Raw genomic sequence first — 22,271 nt, 5'->3', positions numbered from 1 at the left:
TACAACTATGTATTTTAAATCACCTGTCCTATACAGACCCATATTAATCGCATGCAACACTATAACAGACAACATGAAACACAAAGATATGCACAGGGGCGCGGCACACTGCCACAGGCCCTAATTGCAATCAGAGCATCAGCATTGTTGCAGGAGTGAGCATGAGCTGGATGTTTAGAAGACAAATTCTCTTTTCTCCTGGTGAACATTCCCTAGTAAAAATTGAAATAAATTAATTCCCTAATTGATTTACAGGTGGTGCGTGAATAAAAGTATATAAAAAAAAAACATGGACAGCCATGGGATACAGCACAGGTAATGTGTTTCCTGTAAATACTATAGGGGGTTCTGTAACACTTTAACTTGTATTTAATAAAGCAATCGCTGTGCATTAGGTACATGTCAACGCTGTATTCTCACCCGGACTTCCCGACGAAAGGGCCACAAGAGATCAACCAGGAGCTGATGAAAAGCGTCAGCAGCAACCCGCTTTTCCTGCTCCGGCCGCAGAACATCAAACGCTACATCGAGGCTCTGTGGAAGAAGAAGGCATGTGGACAGCCAGTCACCTTCACTGACATCTTCGGCATGCTCATTGGGGAGACCCTCATCCACGATGTAAGAGCAGCCTTCCCGCGAGTGCTTCTTTAAAGTGTAATTGATTAAGTTGGAATTGCAGAGGTCTTTTGATTAAAATACTCTTCATATGTATAAAATGGTTTTAATTTAGGAGAGACACACAAATATCATCCATAGCTTGTATTTTAACTGTGGCTTTGATACACAGCAAATTCTGGAAATGGTATTCAGATTCAATTCTCTTTTTTTTGTAAGGATATCCTGCAAGATAATTCATAGAGTATGCAAATGAACCTTGGCTTTGTACAGCTGCCTGGATGATGGTATTCATATGGACTGGCTAGTTTGCATTGCACATTGATATTGACGCTGCTCAGCACTCGAATGCTGTGGCACACAGGCACAGCTTTGTTTAGTGCACCTTCATACTGCAAATTATGCTGGGCTTTCTTAGTGTAGGTTTATTAAAAACGAAATTTGGCTATAAAACGCACTATTTGCTTTACATTAAAATAGAAAATATGAGACCAATACTTGGGACCCCGAAATATTGAACTTTCAGCATTTTGAACATCCATACCTGAGGGCTCTCGGTGGCTTGGCGGTGATGTGGACAATTTCAAATGAAAAATGTTCTGAACAAAAAGACCGAAGAGGGTATATTTATATCCTATCAAAAATATCACAGCATACTATATAGAACACTATAACCCAAGTATACCATGCACCTCCTATATAATGCACAAGCTGTATGTAACATGCAGATGCACTTCATGCCTTTATCTGAAACGTACAAACATTAAACTGGGATCTCATCCTCTTATGGCTTTTCAACTGAATGCTCACCTTGTCTTTCAGAGAATGGACTTTAAAATGAGCCACATGCAGGACAAGATCAATGAAGGACAGAGTCCTCTGCCATTATTCACCTGTCTGCATGTCAAGCCTGACGTCTCAGAGCTCATGTTTGCAGGTAATCCAAAATATTTTCTCTTTTAGTTTTTGTGTAGTACAATTATATACTGTATAAATCAATTATAATGATATACTGCATAAACCAGCATTTATGGACCCAGTTCTATGCATTCTCTGAGCTCAGTTGTCCCTGTTACGTAAACCTTTTACAGATGCAAAGCGGGGATTTTAATAAAGCATTGCACCAGGTTACTGTATCAAATGTGTTCCCGCAGGGTCAAAGTATTTCCCTTAACATGATCTAGCATTTGCTATTTATATGTATATTTGCATAATTTTGCATTACGAAAAGGGATATTTTTAGGCACCAGTAAAAAGTTTTATGATAGGCAGTGTTCATTTGAAATACACAGTCCAAGTTATGATCCAGTCTTGATTTGAACCCATGCCCCTTAGCAGGCACCTACATTTTGTTGGTCAATCTTTGCACCTCTTTATACTGGTTTCTTGTTTGCTCTGTTGCTCTTGAAATACAACATTTCAACAATGACTTCTAGTTGATCATGTGAGTCATGATCTTAATGCAAACACCTCAGCTACTGTACTTATGATCTGTGATGAATTAAAACTGATAAGCTTATAGAGACAGAGGTTTGCAATACTTCTTGAATTACAACCTTGTATGAAACTTATTCCGCCAAATATGGCGCTTGGGACACAGAACCAAAAAGGTTATACTGGTGTGTTCAGCTTCTAAAATCAATAAAACCAGACTACCCATACTGTATGTAGTGATCCTTTGTCCAAAGCACATTTTTAGATAAAAACAAAACTGAAGTAGAGATTTGAGTTACCAAGTTCATAATGCATAGTAATGAGTCATTAACATATATTTGATTATAATACATTTAGATACTGTACTTGAATGTGTATTCATAAGTGTAATACACATTACAAATCATAGGAGGCTGTGTGGTCCAGTGGTTAAAGAAAAGGGCTTATAACCAGGAGGTCCCCGATTCAAATCCCACCTCAGCCACTGACTCATTGTGTGACCCTGAGCAAGTCACTTAACCTCCTTGTGCTCTGTCTTTCGGGTGAGACGTAATTGTAAGTGACTCTGTAGCTGATCCATAGTTCGCTCGCCCTAGTCTCTGTAAGTCGCCTTGGATAAAGGCGTCTGCCAAATAAACAAACAAACCAAAATTGGAATTCAGACTTTGTATAGATATTAAGGCTGGGGCGATGCCTAATTTTTCACTATCGATATATTGTTCTCCAAAAAAGCTGATGCATCGATTCATTGACGTTATGAAAGCTTAAAAAAAACACAGTAATACATGTGGAGCTGTGGATTACTGTGTAACACTGCTACTAACGCTTTAAAAACTAGTATCCATATTACATTGATTACATCAGTTTATGCATATATCGTAGTAATTATATATATATATATATATATATATATATATATATACACAGTACTGTGCAAAAGTTTTAGGCAGGAGTGAAAAAATGCTGTAAAGTAAGAATGCTTTCAAAAATAGACATGTTAATAGTTTATATTTATCAATTAACAAAATGCAAAGTGAGTGAACAGAAGAAAAATCTACATCAAATCAATATTTGGTGTGACCACTCTTTGCCTTCAAAACAACATCAATTCTTCTAGGTACACTTGCACACAGTTTTTGAAGGAACTCGGCAGGTAGGTTGGCCCAAACATCTTGGAGAACTAACCACAGTTCTTCTGTGGATTTAGGCAGCCTCAGTTGCTTCTCTCTCTTCATGTAATCCCAGACAGACTCGATGATGTTGAGATCAGGGCTCTGTGGGGGCCATACCATCACTTCCAGGACTCCTTGTTCTTCTTTACGCTGAAGATAGTTCTTAATGACTTTCGCTGTATGTTTGGGGTCGTTGTCATGCTGCAGAATAAATTTGGGGCCAACCAGATGCCTCCCTGATGGTATTGCATGATGGATAAGTACACTATGTAACACAATTTTTGTTCCTGGGTAGTAAGTGTTATTTCCTAATTGCTTATGCCTCAAAAGTATATAAAATGGCTATTATTTCCCACAAACTTTGCTTTTGTGACCAGGAGTGATATTTTGAAATTTACCTATTTCCAATGAGAAAACGGGCGGATTTGTGTCTTTTCGTTCACATAAAGTCAGAAAAAAAAAACATATGAATCCAAATTAACATGTATTTATACTAAAGTAATACAAAAATGACTACAAAAGATTAGTTTTTTGAGATTTACGATTATACTGTAAATCACTTTCACGAATCAGCCCCCAAATGTAGTCTCCCATCATGTTCTCGTTATACTGTCCTTCATTGACAGCTCATCCAGGAGCGTCAAAGCTGTGCTGCTCCATAATGGTAACAAGTCCCCGTCTCGGTGCACCTCAAAGAGGATTACAACAGCATCAAGACCTTGCTGGACGCCTTGAAGTATGATGAGTACGGCTGGGACCCCCGGAAGGTGCTGATGCCACCACTGCACATCAAATTGGGCCTTATGAAACAATTTGTCAGAGCTCTAGATAAGGAGTCGGCAGCCTTCAAGTACCTTCAAGACTTCTTCCCTAAGCTGTCTGAGGCATTTACAGTATAATCGTAAATCTCGAAAAACTACTCACTTCTAAATCTTTTGTAGTCATTTTTGTATTACTTTAGTATAAATACATGTTAATTTGGATTCATATGTTGTTTTTTTCTGACTTTATGTGAACGAAAAGATACAAATCCGCCCGTTTTCTCATTGGAAATAGGTCAATTTCAAAATATCACTCCTGGTCACAAAAGCAAAGTTTGTGGGGAATAATAGCCATTTTCTATACTTTTGAGGCATAAGCAATTAGGAAATAACACTTACTACCCAGGAACCAAAAAAAAAAAAAAAATTGTTACACAGTGGTATCTGCCTGTACTTCTCAGCATTGAGGAGACCATTAATTCTGACCAAATCCCCAACTCCATTTGCAGAAATGCAGCCCCAAACTTGCAAGGAACCTCCACCATGCTTCACTGTTGCCTGCAGACACTCATTCGTGTACCGCTCTCCAGCCCTTCGGCGAACAAACTGCCTTCTGCTACAGCCAAATATTTCAAATTTTGACTCATCAGTCCAGAGCACCTGCTGCTATTTTTCTGCACCCCAGTTGCTATGTTTTCGTGCATAGTTGAGCCGCTTGGCCTTGTTTCCACGTCGGAGGTATGGCTTTTTGGCCGCAAGTCTTCCATGAAGGCCACTTCTGACCAGACTTCTCCGGACAGTAGATGGGTGTACCAGGGTCCCACTGTTTTCTGCCAATTCTGAGCTGATGGCACTGCTGGACATCTACCGATTGCGAAGGGAAGTAAGCATGATGTGTCTTTCATCTGCTGCAGTAAGTTTCCTTGGCCGACCACTGCGTCTACGGTCCTCAACGTTGCCCGTTTCTTTGTGCTTCTTCAAAAGAGCTTGGACAGCACATCTGGAAACCCCTATCTGCCTTGAAATTTCTGCCTGGGAGAGACCTTGCTGATGCAGTATAACTACCTTGTGTCTTGTTGCTGTGCTCAGTCTTGCCATGGTGTATGACTTTTGACAGTAAACTGTCTTCAGCAACCTCACCTTGTTAGCTGAGTTTGGCTGTTCCTCACCCAGTTGTATTCCTCCTACACAGCTGTTTCTGTTTCAGTTAATGATTGTGTTTCAACCTACATATTGAATTGATGATCATTAGCACCTGTTTGGTATAATTGTTTAATCATACACCTGACTATATGCCTACAAATCCCTGACTTTGTGCAAGTGTACCTAGAAGAATTGATGCTGTTTTGAAGGCAAAGGGTGGTCACACCAAATATGGATTTGATTTAGATTTTTCTTCTGTTCACTCACTTTGCATTTAGTTAATTGATAAATATAATCTATTAACATGTCTATTTTTGAAAGCATTCTTACTTTACAGCATTTTTTCACACCTGCCTAAAACTTTTGCACTGTACTGTATATATATATATATATATATATATATATATATATATATATATATTTCCTTATTCGTGTTGATTTGTACCGTTTGGGGGTCAAAGCAAAATAAAAAATAAAAGTTGTTTAACTCCATAACCAGTCAGAGTAACAACCAATTAGATGTAAAAGACAACATTCCCCCTTTTCATCCCTATCCAATAATTGTGTTTATATTACGAAGCAGTTTTATGCAATGCAATGTGTAAAAATGCTTCCACTGCTCCCTGCATCCTCTCCAAAAAAAAAATAAAAAGAAACCTGCGATGGTCTCAGTAACCCATATAGCATTGCGCACGTCCCTGGTAGCGACTCACTAATCTGTATCAGAGCAGTTTACCTGTTGAAATCTCAGCCAAGAATTTGGACAAGTAAAACACATGCTCACATATCATGGTTTTAAGACGATGAATGAGGCCTGCAGGGTTATTTTTTATTGAGAACTATTCCGACATATTTCATGCTTTCGCAAAAACCAGCAGAACAGGGTTTTAGCTGTCAGAACAGTGTGAGGATCATCTAACATGACCATTTTAATGGATACTCCTGAGAATTATTAACACTTTGATTTTAAAAGAGCACAAGTCATTTTATTGACTTGGGTGCTAAAAGGAAAATTTAAAGAACTTTTAAACAGCAAAACTGTAAATAGTTATGATGTTGACAGCTAACCGCAGAGACATTGGTACATGTTCTACAACACTGATTTTTACGTTGTGAACGGCGGATTTTCAAAGGAAAACGTTTTATGGTAAGCTTGTCTTTATGTCTATTTTTACTACCATTATTTATACTGTGTACTGTTTTGCATGTTAACTTCGTTAATCTGAAATAGTTACTGGAAAATAATGTAACTATGTTGATACAATATGTAAAAATGCAGATGTTATGGTTGAAAACAGATTTTTAGATGGTATGCGTTTTACAAATGTACATTTCTAAAGGCTAGCACGACCTCTGCATCTCATTAAATGGTCAAGCAAATTAGTTGTGTTACCGGAGTATCCCAGACATTACTTTCTTTACTTTTCTTTCTGCCGTCTATCTTTAGAAAATAATTGCCAAACATCAAAAGGCAATGTAGCTCGGTGTGGCAATGTGCCCCGCCCCTGTGTGCATTTGTGTGTTATATGTTGTATGTTGCGTGCGTGTGTTAATGTTGGTGTATAGTCATTGGTACACAGGATATAAACGGGTCTGTGTTTCACGTGTATTTAAAAAGTGTAGATTTATATTTAGGCACGAGGAGGGCACAAATCACTTCACGTGCTGGTTAAATGTAATATGTGAGCACGGGGTTGCACAGAATTAATTCACGTGCTGGGATTCAAGTGAATAATTAATTAGTAATTGAATCCCAGCACAACAGTATGTATAGATGCACGTTTCTTTCACTCAGGGGGGGGTGTTCGAGAGTGGAGAACGGGTGTGGAGAAGGAGAAACTAAATAGTGAAAGAAAGCGTAACTATAAGTGTTGTACTCACCGTGTTTGTTTGTCTCCGTGCACCGTTTGTTAAGTGTTTAGTACGTTTTGTTTGTCTCTTTATTTTGGCGTGAAGTGCCGTGTCCTGTTTTGTGTTAAAACCTTTTATTTTCTGTTCTGTTTATTAAATGCTGAGCGCGATCACGCGCTCAGCCTCACCAAAACCCCAAGTCTCTGTGTGTTACTTCCTGGCTCTGGTCTGACGCCACCCACTCCGGCCGTCTTTGTGACACTCGGTCAATACAGTATTTGTAGTTCTAGCACAACGCTCTTAACAACTTTGAAAACTCCTGCACAGATCCAATCCCATCAGTAAACACTCACAGGGGGCGGGGCAAGAGGGAAGAAGGTGAGCTCAATCACATGCAGATTCAGTGAGTCAGACCTGAGGGAAGCAGAGAAGCTCTGCGCTTAATGCAAAAAATAATTGCTTTACTTTGCTTAAACACTTTACACAAAAACGATGCCCAGGTTTGACTATCGATAGTTGTCAAACGATACGATGCATCGATGCATCGCCTCAGCCTTAATAGATATATGGTTTTAACTGTGTTGCTGTTAACCAGGGCTGTTTTAGGAATGAGAAAGACTTAAAAGGATCTACTGACTTTCTCTTAGGATGGGCTGCGTCATCTTCAATTGGGAGTTTCAGGGTACCGGTTTGAGTCCGGTTTGGGTGAAACCAACCTTACTCTTTAAGGTGGTGATGGAATGTACAGGTAGTTTTTTAAGTTAGTATCGCTTCATAGCAGTACCACCTTAAATTACCGTTTTGGCCAGTACACCTTCACCTGGGCTTTTTGATGTCTGCAGACAAGTGTGAATGCCAGTATGTCCATCTACACACCCACACTCCACACATGAGTCTGTTACCCTCCTCATTAAATCTATTACCTTGAAGATGCAATACTGAAACATCCACATCATGAAACATGTAAGCAATAATGTTAAATAATAAAGTGACACACAGTTTAATCCAAACAGCATGGCAATGGGCTGTTTCTTTAGTATTTCGGCAATTGCTTGTCTTTTCTCTTTCCAAGACCTCTTGGAAATGAATGCTGTGAACACATACAGTAAAGGTTCAATAAATACATTCATCTAAATTCATTTGAAAGTCTGTGCTGGTCTTTATTGTTTTTACCCTTATCCCGATTCACAGATTGGGTAGAGTTCAGCCCCTATGAGATTGGAATGGCTAAGTATGGGACATTCATGCCTCCTGATATGTTTGGAAGCAAATTCTTCATGGGAACGGTGGTGACAAAATACGAAGAGAACCCCCTGCACTTCCTCATGGGTAAGCAGCGTTGCCAGGGTCACACATGACTGAGTGACAGAGGATGAGGTTAAACTGTTTGGAACATGAGTAAATTACAGGTTTAAATGATTCACAATGCAGTATTTTGTACACAGACAGTGTCCTTAGGTAAGGTATCAGATCACTCTGAGTAAGCGATGGCAAAGCCTTGTTTGTGTATTATATTGTTGCCCTTGTCAAATGTTGGTGATTTTCTTCATTGCAGGTATATGGGGCAGCGCTTTCTCCATTCTCATCAACAGAGTGCTGGGTGTCTCTAGCTCAAACAACTCAGGATCCACCATGGAGGAGGAGCTTGGTAAGAACACTGCCCCTGCGTGTGCTAACCCACGCTTTCCAATGCATTAAATGTTCTGATTTGTCAACACAACTTTTTCGTTTAAAATAATTAAGATTATAATTCAATTTCAATTTCTTTTATTTATATATAGTCCCCTGTGAAAAACGCGACCGCGGATCGTGGTGCGATTTTGCGGAATGCACTCTGGGTTGCAGAATTATTGATTTTCCACGGCAACAAGCCTAACGAGCATTCATAAGAACAAATTCAAGTTTTTTAAATATTCCACAAGGTGGCGCAGTGAGATTTTTGAATACCTCTGCTTTGTTTATCTTGCTCAACCCGCTCTCCAAACGTTTTAGACACTTGACGTGCTGTGGCTATTCAAATCCTCAGCTAACACGGATACATTTGTTAAGAGCAAACATGCATCTGGAGGCAAAAGCCACTTAGGAAATAAAGCAGCCGCTGATCGTGCTGGGGAATACTCGAGACTCTTGTTTGAGGAAGGGGGTTAACTGTTTTGCAGGCCATGAATGTCGTTGCCCTGTTTCCTCTACTTCAATGGGAAAGCACGACTTTAAACATCTGACACACAGTCCTGACAAAATGGAGAACATTTTTTAATTTATTTTTTATTTTTATTTCAGTCAATTTTATTGTTTCCAGTTGCAGTTGCTCACTTTTAAAGTATTTTCCCCCTCATAGTAGTAAAGGTTTAAAACTGGAAAACGCTTTTACTTTTCTACCTGCTGACAGTGGCCTCACAATTTTTGGAATTAATAAAAGTTATTAAAGTTTCAATAAATGTTTTTTGTGTATTCATTTGCTATTCGTTTTAGCATGTACTGTAATAAACTTTGAAAACAGCCCTATAAAAAAAAAGAAATTAACAAAGAACCGGATTGGTTTTAACTTTTAAAAGGCTACCGCAGAATTCAAGAATTTCTGTTGCAGAAATCATGGACCCTTGCTGCAGAATTTTGAAAAATTGACAAAGTAGCAATAAATAATAATACAGTAATCCATCGCGTATCCGACTGCGGTGGGACCAGAGTAAGGGTGGATATGTAAAACTTGGATAAATGAATCCTGTTTTAAATACCATTATAGCTGTAACAATTACTATATTCACATAATTATTGGTTTGAGATTCAGCTTTTAATAGCTTCCTTAAATCCCTCATTTAGAAAGATACCGGCTATTAGATTAGTGCTGTATACACTTAGTGTCGGGTAATTTACACAGCAGCAAAATGCATAGGTTTACGGAAAAAAAAGAATCTGCAAGTAGTGTCCCTTTGCTCAAACAATATAAAACCCCCCAGAAAAGTAGAAAACTGAAGTTACAATAGAAATTAAATGCACAGTACTTACATTACTGTGTTGGAGCAAATAAGTCTTGAATACAGGTTTTTTGAAGGTTCGGGTTTTAGCTGCCATTGCAATCAAAGACCGGACGAGCAAAAGTTAAGTCGGATCGGCTTCAGGTTGCGGTATCAGTCACAGTGCTCGGTCCAATTTTAAAGTCTTGTGCTATTGTATCCCTGGTAACTCCCTTTTCCAGAAGTGAATGTATTCCCAACTTTTTTTTCAATTGTAAGCACAACTCGCTTTCGTTTTCCTGTAGCCATTTTGCATTAGTGCTGTACACGTGGGTGACGTTGCTGAAGAGCTTGACCACGGCGGATAAACGGTTAGGGTGGATATGTGACGGGCGGAAACACGATGGATTACTGTACATTTAATACATAATAACAATATAAAAATGAAATACAAAATGTAAGAAAACATGAAATTAATAAGAATGATAATAGTAAGTTTCAAGAAGGCAAAGTTACCAAATGAAAAGAGCATTAAGACCCAACTGTTAGATTACTGAGATGAGTGATTTCTGTTACGCTGTAAAGAGAAGAAAAGCAACTCCAATGAGGGGTCAAAAGGAAATGACCCCAAAATAGCTTCACCCTCCTAATTTATAACTCTCGACTCTTCTATGTTTTTTTATTTCTTCCTTCCTTAATGTTTTCCGTATGCGTTTCAAATGTGTTAACAATCACTTCCAGCTCAAGCAGTAATAACTTCTTCAGATGATTCCCATGGCTGAAAAATGTTGCTCAGAATGATTCGCAAAATACACCCACCCCTTGTTATATCGGCCCTCGCTATACTGCAGATTCGGATATATCGCCGTCCTGGAGTTGTGTCTTCATTTTTACAGTCTAACTGTGTATGCCTTAGCTGCAATATACATGGGCAGTTTCACTTAGAATTACTGTTTGTTTTATTTTGCACTGCACACCACAAACAAAAGAATATACAAAACCATTTTTAAAAAAGCATGAATATCGTACTGTTATCATATACACACGCATTGCACAATAACACAAAGCAAATTGAATATCTAGTTGCTGAAGCGGTTTTTATTTTAGCCAACGTGGTGTTCACTTGTGGCAGCAATGCACTAGCAAAAGTCACAGGGCAGTGACATCAACTCCCTAGCAAGCAGCCTACTATGTTTGGGAATGGATTCTTTCAATGCAGCGGGTGTGTGCATTTGAGAAAAGAGAGGAAGACTCATTAAATTAATTGGAGACTTTAAGTTGATGAGAAGCAATTACCCTCCGCAGTATGAATTAAAACAGTGTGCTGCTTTTTATATGAAAAATGAGACTAAATGTGTTGTGTAGAGGATTTATACTGGACCCTGACACCCCTGATAAAACGAGGGATTGGTTGTACAGTATTTGTTAGCCTATTTGTTTTTCTATGGGTCTCTCGCTATAGCGCGGTCCTCGATATATAGCTGATTTGTATTGGACCCCGACACCTGCGGTATATCGAGTGGGTGGTGTACTACAATTAGTCAGTTTAATACTAATACATAAAAATCAACGTGCAATACGAAAAGGGCACTTTATGCACAATTACCAATTGGTGGGTGACAGAGTGTGCAGTCCTCTTCTGGTCCAATAAATAAACACTATACAAGCTGTTTCATACCCAGTCTGTGGTTACATCATTCTTTAACAATTCCTTCTTTTGAAACTGTTTTCCAGTGTAGCTTGATGTCCTTTCAGTCCTCACAATTCATGTTATTACGTTTCTCCATTACAGCTGTGGTACCCTCTTGGACCTTCTAGTAACAGTTCATGCATTTGACACACACACCCTTGCTAATAAGATCTATCACTACAAGAAATGACAACACACAAACATACTCCATATGTCATGCTGAAAAAAGGAATGTCCTTATCAGTAACTTCCACAAGCTTGTCTTTACATTGAGAACTTACATAATTTGAATAGAAGGAAAAGAAAATACACAGACAAAGAATAGCAACATATAAAATTGTAAAATATTACATATTTAACAGTCGTCTCAGTGAGGGACCTTGCATAGTAGAACCAGGGAACATACCTCTCCAACAAAAAAAAGCTCTCAAAGTTTGTTTTCTTTTTTAATGGTGTAACGGGGGGGTGGGTCTGTGCTGACTATCTGGCACATGCGTGGTACTGCAGGAAGAGGGCAGCAGTCTTGTAAGATCTGCCTCAGTCATGGCGATGACACGGAGAGGTGGGGAAGAGGGTGTGTTGGCTTTCCCTCTCTCTGAGTGGCTGAGAGGCGGGCCTTGGGAGATTGCTCAGCCAATAAGAACTGTGCTTGGTTGTGCATTCGGGTGGCCGGAGAGAGGATACCCAGTGACGCTGGAGAAAGACGTCAGTGTAAAGAAAGAGTAGGCAAGCACGGCTGAGTGCGACAGCCTGCCTTAAAAGAAACAAAAGAATAAAATAAATAATTACATACCCGAGGGGATGTGTGTAGTTATACGGGGAACTCTGGCCATATAGGATAACTGAGCGTAGGTCGGAGGCCCGTTCTGACCGGCTTAGCGGCAGTGGGGGCACTGCGTAAGCAGCACTTTTGTTTTGTAGTTTTATTTCTGTTTTATAACATTATTATTTTGAGCACCTGTGAGTGCGCCAGTTTGTTTTACTGTTTACCAGTATTCGTATTCCTGTGGTCCTGTGTGCCGGTACTCAGGCCACGGACAACAGCGCCCTCTGCGGGCTAAAAGAAAACCTCAGAAATAATAAAATGACACTAGTGCAGTGTTTTCAAATAAAACTTCTGTCTCCCGTGTGTGTCAGTGAATTGCCCACCACCCTTCCGCAAATGGTCAGTGTAGTTCAATTGAATTTGAATTGAAATAAACTTGAGCACAGGAGAATCCATGTAGAAAATCTGAAAACCGTGTTCAATTTTTGGCTTCACCTTTTTAAAAAAGTTGTCCTTTTCTTTTTTTTTTTTTTTTTTTTTTTTTTTTTTAAATTTAGTCGTAGCCAATTATTTTTACCCCGGTTTTCACCCCAATTTAGCATGCCCAATTATTATCTGTATCCCCGGCTCACCGCTCGCAACCCCCCCGCCAACTCGGGAAACGGAGGCTGGAACACGCGTCCTCCGAAACGTGCTCCTTCCAAGCCGTCATTTTTCGCACTGCAGATCCACAGCAATGCCACCAGACCTATAGTGCCGGAGGACAACACAGATCTGGCGGCTCCACTGCAGAGCCACAGGCGCCCTATCGGCCACAGGGGTCGCTGATGCGCGGTGAGCCGTGGATTCCCCTGCCGACCTAAGCCCTCCCTACCCGGGCAGCGCTCAGCCAATTGTGCGCCGCCCCCTAGGAACTCTCGGTCACGGTCAGCTGTGACATAGCCTGGATTCGAACCTGCGATCTCCAGGCTATAGGGCACATCCTGCGAGGAGCGCCTTTACTGGATGCGCCACTCGGGAGCCCCCAAAGTTGTCCTTTTCTATCTGGCAGCTTGTCAGATACTGTTTATATACTATTGTTTTTTTTAATCTGCATTTTGTGTTAAAAACTGGAGTTTTGTTTTTGTTTTTTACAGAAAATATTAAGCCTCAGCACATCGTGGGAGAGGACGGTCTGGACGGTGACGAAGAACCTCGCAAAGGTACTAGATGCATTTCACAGGGTCCAGTTATGAAAAATAAAAGAAGGCAACTGTCCCATTAATTGAGAGATATCTCCTTTTAAATCTAATCCAGATTCAAAACCTTTCAATCATATAAAATGAAGTAAAGTTGTTGAAACCACTGAGAATCCTGAGACTCTTTCTCCATGACCATTAAACCCACAAGGAGATTTTTGAATTTTTGGAGCATTTCTGTGCGTAAGGTGGTTCTCTTTGTTGTTTTTCACTCAAGGGTACCCTGTATTTTATAGTGTCATTCTTTGGTATTTTATTCTGTAATCCATGTGTTTTGCAATGGGATGAACGCAAATATTTCACAAAATTTAGATTTTCTATTAAAAGAAGGATTTTAGCAGAAGTTAATTCCACAGGGCTGTGTTTTTTTTTTAGTTTAGTTCTATTGTTGTACAGTATTGCTGTCTTGCCAGAACTAATACAGCAAAATGACCCATTGCCTGTCTGCTGACACTTTCAGTAGGATCAGAGAACCTGGAGGTGGAGGAGGAGTACCAGAAAAACGCACAGGCCAGCTGGGTTCAGCGCATGTTCACTGCCATGATCAGCGACTCCACTCTCTTCAACACTCGTGAGGGGCGGGCTGGCAAAGTGCACAACTTCATGCTGGGCCTCAACCTCAACACCACCCTCCCCTACTCTCCCTTCAGAGACCTCATGTACCAGAACTCTGTGGAAGAAGAGCAATCCGTGGTAACAGGTAGTTAAACCACGGTAGCAGCAGCTTCAAAATTACTTTATAACCAGCCTGTATTTTAAGCCTTTCCTGCCTAAATAAAATGACCATATACAGGCATGAATATGACCACTTTGTGTTTTAGCGCTTGTAGTTTGGCAACCTTAAATCAGAAATTAAAAGCCAGTATATCCACAGAAAGGCCTTACGTAGCTGTTTCCAATGCTATCATGTCTTTTGTTGTGGAACCGTTGAGGAAATACAAGATTTTGTGCGAGCCATGGTCTGTATGACAAAACAGCCCTATTTACAGGCACTGTAAGCTGTTTTATGGAAGTAGTCCAGACTAAGCAAAATATCACAAAGTACATTGCCAAATCGTATGTACAACCTTTTAACCTTAAAATATATTAATAAATACAAGTAATAAATGCAGTTGTTTTTATTAAATTATTCAATACTTTTGCAAAAAATCATATTTATTTACAAACGTAGAATTAAATATAACCACACATTTTTTACTAACTATATGGTGATTATAAAGCAGTAATCGTACAGATAATTTGGTGATGCACTAAATGTGGCCACCACTGTAAGCAAACAAATAAATACATACATAAATAAAAGTGATGTATTGTGGTGTACGTACTGTCAAGTACAAGCCTCCTCTCGATCTTGTCCTCTTCCACTTCAAAATACTCTGGTAGACACGTTTCCTTTGTATGCGTTTTTGAAGTGTACCATCAAAATTGGCGATTCGGGATGCTTTTTTTTGTTCCTAGTGCCTGGACTTATTCAATGACAAAGCTCAGAAAGATTGATTTGATTGTCCCAAGGTTTATTATTGCCGTGAGACATCCCGGAAAAGAGATTGCGTGATCAGTGGTTAAACTCCGAAATTAGAGCGGTCCGGCACGTAGGGGTTAAACAAATACATTTTGGTCATCCAGAAATAGATACCAAGCTGACGAACTCTTTGTGTTTGGAATGGTTAATCCTCAGATCCAGACGAGTTTGACCAGATCTATGAGCCACTGGATGTGAAGAGTAAGAAGATCCACGTGGTGGACAGCGGACTGACCTTTAACCTGCCGTACCCCCTGATCCTGCGACCCCAGCGAGGGGTCGATCTCATTATCTCCTTCGACTTCTCTGCTCGGCCCAGTGACTCCAGCCCGCCCTTCAAGGTGAGACGCTGACTCAGGAAGGAGGTTCTCATTCCACATTCTTGGACGAGCAGCATAGTAGTGAACCCATCCTAGATCCCACGTTTTCCCGTCGTCACATCCTCTTATACATTTTTTTTGTATTGAAAATATAAGATAAATATATTTAGGAAATTTTTTTTTTTTTAATGTTAGGGGTTAATATTATTATTATTATAGTTGCTGTTAATGTTCACTCTGAGCTTGTCTGACAGACAGACATTTGCTTTCCTCGCTAGGAGATTTTGCTGGCAGAGAAATGGGCCAAAATGAACAAACTGCCCTTCCCCAAGATCGACCCCAAAGTGTTTGACAGAGAAGGCCTGAAGGAATGCTACGTGTTCAAGCCTGAGAAAGGCTACAAAAACTGCCCGACAGTCATCCACTTTGTGCTAGCCAACATCGATTTCACAAACTTTAAGGCTCCAGGTAGGTTGGGTGATTAGGTTCAACAAACATGGCAGTGCAAACAAAGTTGATTTAAGAACATGTGAAATGTGTGTGTTTTATTTTCACAAAACAATGGTGGACCAAGGATTAAAATCTGTATTGGTGCTACATTTTAAATGCAGTTTAGGCACAGATGTTTCCATGAGGCAGTTCCCCTAATAAAACAACGGACAGATGCAGAATGGGTGTACTACCTGTATTCTATTTGTGGTAGTCCCAAAAATGAGTGTCATTTCCTCTGACATTTTTGTATGTCCCAATAACATTTTCCTTCTTGTTCTTCTTTAACAAGCTGAATGATGTCCTTGGGTATTATTTTATTTTACCAAGGCCTGTAATATTTACCCTTTAGTATCTTGGCCACAATCTGTCATCGTCTCCCACCTTTGAAATCAGATGTGTATGTTCACTCTGACATTCCAGACTAGCTGCAGTAAAGTTTATTGCTGATTTTATTGGTCACTAATAAATGACTCCTGTTTTGTGTGATGTATTGACACTCATTTTCAAACAACTGTCATAAAAATAACCATAAATATAATACATCCCACACAAATGTCTGACCTCGTTATGAACTTTTGTGAACCGACAACAGTTCTGCACTAAACTAATAAACACAACATCTGCTCATTTAAGCCAGTCCTCTGCACTTCTAAATAATAGACATGTTCTCAGTGTGTCTCTTTTTTAATTGCATTAATCTTTTCACCTTATTTCTGATGCTTATTGTAAAAATGTTATCAATAATCCTCCACTCTTCATTCAAATAGTATCTTAATAACAATAAGAACTAACCTACAAAATGTTTTTTGAAGACAGAAATGTAATATTTTGGGTGGGATCCCTGTCCCATATTACTGACTTACAGCTGTATATCCATCTGTGTATTGTTCAATTACAGGTGTTCCGAGAGAAACCCAGAAAGAGAAGGAATATGGTGAGTTTGATATCTTTGATGATCCTGAATCGCCGTACTCCACCTTCAACTTCCGGTACTCCAACCAAGCGTTCAAACAGCTGCACGATCTGATGGAGTTCAACACGCTCAACAACATTGAAGTGAGTCCACTGCTTTTCTACTCTTCTGATGTGTGCTGACATATCATAGCTAACAGATCAGCTCACATACAGCTAAGAACCGTGGAAAAACGTGCTGCCATCTAATGAAATATTGTGCTTGTTAATTGCAGGTGATAAAAGAAGCTATCATTGATAGTATTAAATTCAGGAAGGAGAATCCATCCTGCTGCTCTGTGTCGCTCAACGATATTGAAGACAGAAAGTATTTCAATAAAGATCCCCACAGCAAACTCCACACCTAACAAAGCCACTTCCAACAAGGAGGACTGTACCAGATGTGATTGTCATTGCACCCCATCAGCATGTTATCAGAAACAATTACAGTATAGAATGTGAATGTTAGCAGAAGAGGTGTCTAAAATACTTAGAGACGGATAATCTGTGGTTCAGATGATCATGGTAACAAGCCTACTTAAAACTGCTGGATTCATTCTGTGTAAGTCATTTGGCTGGTTCTGCAGACCCCAATTAGCACTAATCTTGGACTACCTAATTTTACTGCAGGCAAAGTGGTCTGCGAAGCCAGCTGATTTAAGCATGGTACACTTAGTAGTAGGTATTTATGTAATCCAAATCGGGCTGAACTGTGCATGGTCATCTGCATTACTAAACAGTTGAAGCTGTGAAAATTTGGTGTGCTGAAAATATAATATTTCCAGTGTGTGTTTTATAAAGGCAGACCTTTTTTATTTTCTAGGGAGAAATCGTGATAAAACAATCACAGTTATAACTAATAAATAAGAAAAAGAAGAAAAAGTAATAATGCATTACAGAGAGCCTGGACAGTCCTATTGGGATCATATAATTGGGACTTCTTTATCTTACTAGTCTATTTGTATTATTTTAACCCGGTGTAGTTTATGTGTATAACATGGTCATTTACAGATGAGAGTGTATATTCTAATCTGTATGGTAATAGTAAGTGTTGTATGATTATTTAATGATTTGTGATATTTTGTACTTGACGCTTGGTTCCTATAGTAATCCGTAGTTCATGATCTTATCTCTGTTAGTCATACTGTCTTTTTATTACAATCTTATTTGTTGTGTCTGCCTGTAACTGGCCTTCCAAGCATCTAAGGCAGAGACTGTTTCATTCACAGCTGCCGGGACCCCTTCCATGTTAGGGCTTGCATTTTGTATGTCTTTACTTAACTTAAACAGGCTTATTATGTCATGCCTCAATGCTAAGATGTTCAAGGATTCTCTCTAACAAGCACTTGAGATTGTAGGATTCTCACTGATTTGAATTTGAGTTTCTCATGTTCGATTTAGTTTTGACTAACAGGAAGTGGTCATATTATATCCGCTCGGGTAAGTGTGGCATGAATTCCCACAGTACTCGAAATGTATTTGCTTACGATTGTAAGTCGCCCTGGATAAGGCTGTCTGTTAAGAAATAAATAATAATAATAATAATTTTATGGTTAACATTAGGATATCCGCATGCAATGCAGATAATTGTTTCTGGTGTGAAAAGAATGTTTTTGTATTCTTTCTTTCAGCATTTGTAGATATTGTTTCTGGCTGTTTTTCCCCAAATGTGAACTTGAATGTTACTTTTTTCTGGGGAAAGTGAATTTTTGAATGATAACACAGGTCCAGTAAAGTCTTTTGGTTTCCTACAAAGGATGAGGCTGAGGCTTATCAGAATGAGGGAGAATGCCCTGCATGATTGCTACCTACACTAAACTGTACCTGTCTTTAGAATGACTGAAACAGAACCGTGCTGCATTGAGACCACAGAGTGATTTGAGACCTTCAAATTTGCATTCCGCAAATTCAAAATGTTGCGGTTTAGACCCACTGCCAGCCTCTTTGTTTTATTTTTAACTTTTAAAATGTGTGGGTGGAAAACAATCAGCCAGGATTGATCTGAGCATGGTCAGCTGTTTTGAAGTATAGCTGCGGTCCTCCTTAGTCTTTTCAAGTGGTTGAAAGGGTGTCCTATCCAACTGTCTATGTCAGAAAAAAGCAGTATATGTCAGTAGTCTGAATCCTCTGTGATTCTTTATTTGACAGTCTCCTTTCTTTTGAACAATGAATCTATATTTAAGTATAATTACTATAATCAGCAGAACAGATGTTCATGCCTTGTTAAATGTCATATAGTTTCTATTTGTTTTATGCAACTGGCAACTACATTTATTTTAATTATATTTGTTTTATGAACTCTTATCACTAAGCCAATATCAAAGTCCCAGTCCCAGTTCTTTTTTTGTATGTATAAACTATCAAGAATTGTTAATATACTATGACTACCTTATTTATTGTTAAGTTAATATGACGAAGACTTCATTTTTATTTATGTATGGAACAGTAATTCAATTGTTTATCCACTTTGTATTCATTTTTGCTTTTTTTTTAAAATCTGTTCAATAAACAGCATTTTAAACCTCACAGATCGTGTTAGCTATTCAAGCTCTGAGTAGAGTAGTCATTATCAGATGGAAGATGCCCTCTAAAAGCTAACCAGAAATGAGAATCTTGAAACTCCCTTTAAACAGTGATATAAATGTCCAGGTATCTAAGCCGCCCAATCCAAATTAAAACCTAAACACATTTTCTGCAATGACGAATACCTCTATAGTATTGTACAGCTTTTTGTGTTTCAAAAATGGAGCTCTTCTCCTATGTATCTTGGACACATCCAGGAATGGAAGCCCCATACATTTCAGTGATTTTTAATGCATTAGTATTTGTTTTCCAAAACTCGGGGTCTGGCACATTCAACAGCAGTCAAGTTTAGTGCATCATTTTCAAACACTTCCTCGAGGGTTTCCAGTTCGATCTCCTTCGCCTCCAATAGGTAAATGTGCAAATTCAAAGACGTATCAGCCCTGACTTGTGTGGTATTCATAGTGGTGTATTAGATATTTAAATAAAGTCAATCTTTTTATCATCATTGAGTATACACTGCTGATTTAAAGGGTATTCAAAAAGAAACCTTGAAAAGGTTATTCAAATACATCAAAATCTGAGACTTGGTTAAACGAACCAAAAGCAAAGCCAAGGTATACAGTACAGTTCAGGTAGTTAAGTGACAATTGAAAACAATATTGCCAGTACGGTATTGGCAGTTGTCCAGTTCTTGATTTATGAAGACTTACCCTACTATTAAAAACAACCATAAGTTTAGTGTTGTGTATAGTTAATACAAAGTTTTACTTTGAACTTAATGCAGTAAATTATACAGTGTTTTGTGTCTTGAAGTGCCTCACATTTCGTTGTTGCCAAGATGAACTGAAATGTACTGACCAAGCAAATCCATACTGCAGTAGGAGGAACTAGCAAAGGACATTTTTTTTTCTTTTGAAGTAGCAGAAGTTAACTTTGAACACTGATAAGCAGACAAAGAGCCACAGAACATGTACCAAAGCCTTACCGGAAAAGGATATACAGTATTTCACAATACCATGCAAATGCTGTATTTTCTGGCTTTCTTTTCAGGAAAAATCCTACAATGTTAATATATTATACTCATGATTTCCCTGACGCCATCCCAAACAATAACATACATATTATTATTAATCATTTCCTTTTGCAACACAAGTCCACATCAGACAAGGTCTTCTGTAAAGTCGTTTCTGACTAATACCCCTTTGTTATCCGTGAATGACATAAATTGGTAATTCTGAGTGATTTAATCCGCTAAACGTGCATAACTTTCTGCTATTTACATAACAACTGTGCTCCTGTGTACAATTTGACCACCGTAAATGTGCCTGTACTATGATTTTACTGTGCTTTTCTACATTTACCCATGATTTTTAGGATGCTTTAGCTATAATCACGGTACCACTTACCGGCCTGTGCCCTTCCAAGCTTTTGCTATGCTTTTACTTTCTTTTCTGTGTTACTCCAGCTCCCTGTTGTGATCACAATTAATAATCATACAGTATGCTATCTGTAAAGTGGGTCCTATTTGATTGCAGCATGCAATGCTGGACATTTATATTCCATCAAAAATAAAATAAATACAAAAAACATTTGAGAAATCATATAGAGACAGCTGTAAATGTTTTACACGCTTATTAGAATTATTATATTCAGATAATGCATTTCATTATGGTTGTGTATTATAGGAGCCACTTGGTTCAGATTAGTGCATATGGGTTGCTAATTGTACACAGGCTAGTTAAAATGGATTACACACCATTGCCTTGACACACACAAACACGCACACACACCATATATTTTGGAATGTTTTCGGACACATGGGTGCAGTTGGGAGTGCCGTTAAGTCACATTATTTCATGTTCACCATTTGTTTACGACTGTAAGTCGCCCTGGATAAGGGTGTCTGCTAAGAAATGAATAAATAAATAAATAAATAAATAAATAAATAATAATAATAATAATAATAATATAAATCCGTTGAATCTAGAAAAATAACACAACCGAATAAGAGAAAGGAAGATGGTGTTCTCATGCAATTTGGTAGCTGGAAAGTTAAGTGAATATTACCAAGAATATGTGTGTTTTCACTGGTAAAAAAAAAAAATCTTTGATTCATTCCTTTGTCGAATTTATCTCTGTGGTAATATCACATACTTTTACTGCAGCTATAGCCACAAGATTTGCATCACCCTATAGAATTAACTAATTTTGCCTCATAAAGTCTGCTGAATAATGTTACGTTAACATATTGAATTACATAACGCTTTGTAGTTTTCCGCAAAACTGATAAAAATTGAAAAATGTGACATTTCGAAATTTAACATGAAATAATGTACTACTGTTATGGCTTCTGGTAGACTTTTGCAATATCAATTTCTAGTTTCTTTGATTAAAGGATGCTAAGTAAAATATCTAAATTATGTTCTATATAGTCTATTTTTATTTTTTTTAATTATATCTCAATCCTAAAATTCTAGGTGATGCAAAACTTTTGGCCATAGCTGTAGTAGTGAAATAACCTGCTTCCGCAATCCGTCACTGATCTTTGTCGTCACGGTAAGTGTAAACCTTTAGTCTGAGTTTCGGGGGGCGCTGGTGAGTCGCATCTATCCTTCCTCTATCTTTAATCTCCCTGTCAATCACTCCCCTTCTTTATATAAGTCTCCCGTTTCCACTTCTGCTCTCTCTAACATTTGTTTGTTTTTTGTACAAACCGGTAGGCTACCAGTCTATTCCTAGTCTGGTATATTTTCAAAAAAATATATATAATTGAAATCTCTTAAACCCAGAGCTATTAAAGCGGCAGCTGCCGCCATTCCTCATCCCCGGTAAGAGA

At 38.6% G+C, this 22,271-nt stretch overlaps 1 protein-coding gene across 1 annotated transcript in view; it reads left to right on the top strand.

The window, feature by feature from the left end:
* The window catches only part of LOC117416518 (cytosolic phospholipase A2-like), a 38,771-nt gene extending 19,336 nt beyond the window's left edge, over nucleotides 1-19,435 (top strand). Inside the window, exons 9-18 of the mRNA XM_034027639.3 lie at nucleotides 396-618; nucleotides 1,438-1,552; nucleotides 8,168-8,305; nucleotides 8,532-8,624; nucleotides 13,523-13,588; nucleotides 14,085-14,324; nucleotides 15,303-15,487; nucleotides 15,745-15,934; nucleotides 16,857-17,014; nucleotides 17,146-19,435. Of these exons, the coding sequence (XP_033883530.3) occupies nucleotides 396-618; nucleotides 1,438-1,552; nucleotides 8,168-8,305; nucleotides 8,532-8,624; nucleotides 13,523-13,588; nucleotides 14,085-14,324; nucleotides 15,303-15,487; nucleotides 15,745-15,934; nucleotides 16,857-17,014; nucleotides 17,146-17,277 (1,540 nt within the window). The 3' untranslated portion in view covers nucleotides 17,278-19,435. The remainder of the gene's footprint in view (nucleotides 1-395; nucleotides 619-1,437; nucleotides 1,553-8,167; nucleotides 8,306-8,531; nucleotides 8,625-13,522; nucleotides 13,589-14,084; nucleotides 14,325-15,302; nucleotides 15,488-15,744; nucleotides 15,935-16,856; nucleotides 17,015-17,145) is intronic.
* The last annotated feature ends 2,836 nt before the right edge of the window (nucleotides 19,436-22,271 follow it).

The sequence above is a fragment of the Acipenser ruthenus genome, chromosome 12 (assembly GCF_902713425.1).
Source record: "Acipenser ruthenus chromosome 12, fAciRut3.2 maternal haplotype, whole genome shotgun sequence".
Taxonomy (NCBI): Eukaryota; Metazoa; Chordata; class Actinopteri; order Acipenseriformes; family Acipenseridae; genus Acipenser; species Acipenser ruthenus.
Note: the sequence above shows the minus strand (reverse complement) of the source record. Positions and strands in the feature narration are given on the sequence as shown.